The sequence below is a fragment of the Hippocampus comes genome, unplaced genomic scaffold (genome assembly GCF_001891065.2).
Source record: "Hippocampus comes isolate QL1 unplaced genomic scaffold, H_comes_QL1_v1.1 scaffold174, whole genome shotgun sequence".
Classification (NCBI taxonomy): Eukaryota; Metazoa; Chordata; class Actinopteri; order Syngnathiformes; family Syngnathidae; genus Hippocampus; species Hippocampus comes.
This window is the reverse complement of record NW_017805983.1, coordinates 9,390,774-9,395,918: the sequence shown is the minus strand read 5'-3', so window position 1 is coordinate 9,395,918 and position 5,145 is coordinate 9,390,774. Positions and strand designations below refer to the sequence as shown.

At 39.5% G+C, this 5,145-nt stretch overlaps 2 protein-coding genes across 3 annotated transcripts in view; one reads left to right on the top strand and one right to left on the bottom strand.

Annotated features, from left to right (window-relative positions):
- Positions 1–565, bottom strand: part of LOC109528448 (protein-serine O-palmitoleoyltransferase porcupine-like) — a 9,192-nt gene extending 8,627 nt beyond the window's left edge. The window contains exon 1 of one of the 2 annotated variants that reach the window (XM_019891049.1): positions 258–565. The gene's annotated coding sequence lies outside the window, so the exon portion shown is untranslated. The remainder of the gene's footprint in view (positions 1–257) is intronic. The other variant, XM_019891047.1, reaches the window with a different exon arrangement.
- A 187-nt stretch (positions 566–752) lies between these two features.
- On the top strand, positions 753–5,074 carry suv39h1a (SUV39H1 histone lysine methyltransferase a). The gene is made up of 6 exons (XM_019890588.1): positions 753–857; positions 1,992–2,137; positions 2,738–3,397; positions 4,355–4,501; positions 4,590–4,719; positions 4,910–5,074. Exons 1-6 carry the CDS (start codon positions 839–841, stop codon positions 5,041–5,043), a joined length of 1,236 nt encoding a protein of 411 aa, XP_019746147.1. The 5' UTR covers positions 753–838; the 3' UTR covers positions 5,044–5,074.
- The last annotated feature ends 71 nt before the right edge of the window (positions 5,075–5,145 follow it).

Below are 5,145 nucleotides of genomic sequence, written 5' to 3'. Positions count from 1 at the left end.
TATATATATATATATATATAAAATAAAAATTGGCTATTGGCATCTTGTATTGTCATTATTACACCCACATCGTCAAAAACAGCACTTCTACTGTGCATCAAGTTTAATGATCTTGAACTGTAAATAGCCTGGTTTACTGTAGATATTCTTGTTATCTCATATGTCACTACTCCACTTTCGGACTTTTACAAAGTATTTACAGTAGCGCGACAAACCTGATTCAATAACGTGAACTTGTTTGCACGTGTACGGTTTACCTTACGTTCACTTTAATCGCAAAGAAAAATCGAGATCAGCAAAGCAAAAACGGTCATATCGGTGGAAGTCTGAACAACTCGTCTTCGTTGTTCAGTGGCTCTTGCTTACTCATGAAAACAAATCGCAAGATGACTGCAACATTTGGAGCGAGCGCCAAGATGCACTTGAATTGTTGCCTATGAACTACACAGCGCCCACGACTGGATCGGAGCTCGATTAACACTTCAAGCTTGTCCGACCCCAAAAGCAAGTACATTTTGTGTAGCTAGTTAAGAAACTTTAGGCTATGGTTATTTTTGTTATTTTATTCTCCCTTGATTTTAGTGGTTTGTTTGGGGAGTTGTTTTTTTAATTAAGGTTAAATTGACCTTTCCCGCCACCGCCCCAGGAAAAAAAAGACATACAATAGAAGAAGAAGACAGCCAACGAAGAAGAAGAATGGGCGGAAGAAGGAGGAGAGGGCAACATATGGACCAATGAGACGGCTGATAGAAAACGTTCAACCAATTCGCAGTCGAGACAGTATCCTCTGCTGTGGAGTCTTCCCCGGCTATGTATTTTTGGCGGCTGCGTGGAAAACATGGCGGAAATTTCGAACGGTAATTCAGGGAACCTAGCATTTCGAATGGCAAACTATTTTGTGTGGTTGCTTTTAACAATCTCTTGCTTCCTTCTTTACAGAATTTTATGCACGCCAAAGTTAAATTTCCACAACAGCGACGCGGTGTAATATCACGATAGGCCCAGAGGCAGATAAAACCGCGCGCGATTGTTGTAGTTAAAACGCAGTCTCCCTTTGAGACAGTCTTCTCAAAATATGTGTGATATTTTTTTATGTTCGTTAATATTGAGTTATGTCATGGTATTCTTCGTTTGTGTTGCGAGTTTAAGTGAAGTTGCCAAAATTGTGCAGACAAAATAAACTCGCGCCCTGCCATATCTGGATTAGTGTCCGCCAAGTTAAACATGCGGACGCGTTTTAACTTTTGTTCACCAAATTCGTCGCGATTCCTTGAATTCGCAAGATAATAAGCAGATATTCGTTTAAATGTTATTCCCGAATTACATATCAAACCTGTTAGACATTAGTCCGATAGTTAAAACTGTTTCAGATCTTTGTCACGTTGAGACGGTTGCTACAAATCCTCATTTTTTGTTGAAACCGAGCCTGAATACTTGATGAATTGTGTGACTATTCTTTAAAAAAATTAAGGGTATCGGTATCTTTAGAACACGTTTGTACAATATGTACAACAATATCATTACATATTTTATCTGTGCCTAACTTGTAATAGAAATAATTTTAATGGACAAACGGACATACGAGAATTGCAATTGTGTTCATCACTGTACCAAGAACATCCACGTTTAATTTTCTATACAGTACATCCTTTACAATAAACAATATGATATTTGGTTGGTTGTGCAAAATGTGTTACTATTGTTTGGTTTCTTTTGGTTATAACCTATGTGTCACTCTTATAGTGGAAAGTGAGACAGCTTCAGCATATCTTAAATATGGTATTATTCAAAGTAAAATTACATTAGTAATGTCCACTTTGGATGGATGAATTTGGACAAATGGTGATCATGACGTCACAGTGACCTATTGCTTATTACTTTGACAGAGTGCAGAAAAAAAAAAGATTCGCTGTACCCCCACAATGAGAGATTTTTCCCTAAACCCCACATGCCGTGTGACTGTAAGAGTGCAAAGTCGTCTGCTTTTTCAGATTGCAGTGTCCCCAGCAAGATGTCGTGGGATGACCTTGAAGCCGTGTGTCGCCGAGAGGGGCTTAAATGTAAAGCATTGGGAATAACAAGGGCCAATGTCAATGAGTATGAAGTGGAGTTTCTCTGTGACTACAAAAAGACAAAGGTGAGATACCTTTTTATTCATCATCATTTGTATGAAACTTTCTTATGAAATCTTACATAGGATCAAATTGAACAACACGGTTTCAAAAAAAGCCTGCCCAAACTGTTAAAATAAAATTGCATTCATAAAATAGAAAAACTACAGTGGGTTAATTTTGTTGGTCAATCAGTTGCTGTCAAATATACTATACTCCAATCTTTTTTGTGGCAGTATTCAACTCAACTCTCAACTCAACTGTATTTATAGAGCACTTTCAAACAGCCATCGATGCATACAAAGTGCTGTACATTATGTAGTGAGCTGTGCAAATGGATTGACAACTCCCTAACAACTAAGGGAAAAGTAAGACATGATTTTTAAAAAAAATTCCTGGCCCTACTATCCTGATCTACACCATGAAATCTACACAATACATGTCCATAAAATTGACTGGGAATTGTGTTTGTATTACATGCTGTACCAGTGTAGACGAATAAACAAGCTCCTGCCTTTTTTCTGTTTACTGGAAGTCACAAGGGAATAGATTGCATTATTTTATCCCGAGATGTAATTGAAATTTATGGCTTTGAGTTCTAAAATGACATAGGATGTTTATTTTAGGAAGAAGAATTTTACCTGGTCAAATGGCGCGGCTTTTCAGAGTCAGTCAACAGCTGGGAGCCCAAGAGGCATCTCAAATGCCCCATACTGATGAAGCAGTTCCACTTGGACCTGGATCAGGAGTTGCAGCGCCAGAAAAGACATTCCATCCCCAAAAAGCTAGATAAGGAAATTTCAACATTCCTAGTTCAAAAAGCTAAACTCCGTCAGAGACTGAAGAGCTGGGAGACTCTGTTGAACCAAACCTGCAGCCACCCCGGCCGCATCTTTGTCATGAACGATGTCGACCTTGAAGGTCCACCAAAGAACTTCACATACATCAACAACTACAAAGCAGGCCCTGGCATTGTTTTTAATGAAATGGCTGTGGGCTGTGAGTGCAAGAACTGTTTCGAGGAGCCAGTGAACGGATGCTGTCCTGGCGCATCATTGCATCGGATTGCTTACAATGAACATGGCCAAGTCCGGATCAGACCAGGAAAACCAATATATGAGTGTAATTCCCAGTGCCTCTGTAGCTCAGACTGCCCAAACAGAGTAGTCCAAAAAGGCATTCAGTTTGACCTAGGTATCTTTAAGACGGACAACGGTCGGGGATGGGGAGTTCGCACGCTGCAGCATATAAAGAAGAACACATTTGTCATGGAGTATGTGGGAGAGGTAAGAGAAAGTCTGGCTGTGTATGTAATCATTAATGATGTCTTATTGTATTCGGGGGAGGCATTTGACATTCTTTCGTCAAAATAACCCAAAAAGCATCAAAAGTGCAATGTACGCACCACATTTTATGTCTTTTTATTGTGTCTTGCTAAAATTAGCCTGTTTTGAGCAAGCCATTCAGTAATGCAAGCAAACAATTGCTCACCCTGTTCCATGTATTGCTGGGCCAATGATCAAAACATATTTCGGTACCATGACAACTTGAGCGGAGCAAGGGGTGGCACATTTTGAGCCCCTTGTCTCAAGAAGTATTAACTGCAAAAGTCAACGTGAGCCTCCAAGAAGACAGCATGGATTCTATATTCCCTCATGTATAGCAGTAAACACTACATCGCCAAATCGTTGAATTGCACTCATCTTTTAATGTGGTGGATCCAAACATGTGGCGTTTGCAGCGGACACATTGCCCTTTAACAAGAATTTCAGACAGTGCAGTCCAACTGGGGCTTGAAAGTGGTGGCTCTTTGCCAAGCCAATATATGAAGTCATGGGTGTAGAGACTGTGTGGAGGCAGTATAATGAAAGTTTAATTTACTTAGTTGCAAGACCCTCCAGAGGCCCAACGATTTGGATACAAAGACATAATACGTCCCCTTAAAACTACAAGAGTACATTGTAGAGGACTGACATCCTCCAAATCAGAGCAATAATAGCGCACAGTGGTCAGTTATGTGCAAGATAGCTGAACAATTTTAATACAAATGATAAATGTATGTGATGCATACATTTCTTTATACAGTATATAATAATTGTAATTCCACAGCTTTGCTTTGGTACTTTCTTGTGTTTATTTGACTTTTATAAAGCTTCGTTATTATGGAACGGCGGGATGCTAGCGTAGTTGAACTTAAGTGCCGTTTCACAGGCGACAGATAAGTCATGTGTTGTTTCTGTCAGATCATCACGACAGATGAAGCAGAGAAACGAGGTCACATATACGACCGCGAAGGCTCTACGTACCTTTTTGATCTGGACTATGTGGAGGATGTATACACAGTGGATGCTGCTCACCAAGGCAACGTCTCTCACTTTGTCAACCACAGTGTGGGTATATTAAGTGACCTTGTACAGCATTTTGACAGTTATGTGGATATAACTTGTATCACATTTACATCTTTTGTTGTTTTTGTAGTGTAACCCAAACCTGCAGGTATTCAATGTGTTTATTGACAACCTTGATGAGAGGCTCCCAAGAATTGCTTTATTTTCAACACGAGCCATTCGTGCAGGAGAGGAACTCACTTTTGACTACAAAATGCAAAGTGAGTGGTTTTTACTCAGCATTTTTAGAATATTTTTTTGTAAACCATGTGTAACAGGTCTATCACTTTAAAAAAATATTCTAAACTGGTGGTAAAATTAATGTCTTTTACTTGGGTTTCAATGATTTTAGTCTGGATGGATAACATGAGGAGGAAAAAAAGGTGATTTATTTATTCCCTTTACTTCCAGTTAATCCAGTTGACACAGAAAGCTCCAAGATGGATTCCAGTTTCACCTTAGCGGGTGTCCCCAGTTCGCCAAAGAAGAGGATTCGAGTGGAGTGCCGGTGTGGCTCCGACTCGTGCAGAAAATACCTGTTCTAATAAGGCCAAACAAAAAAGAGTGTGTTTCCGGTAACATGAAATTTCACCATAGGGTCGGTAGGTCGGACAAAGTTTTTTTTTTTTTTTAATCTTTTTTTTTTT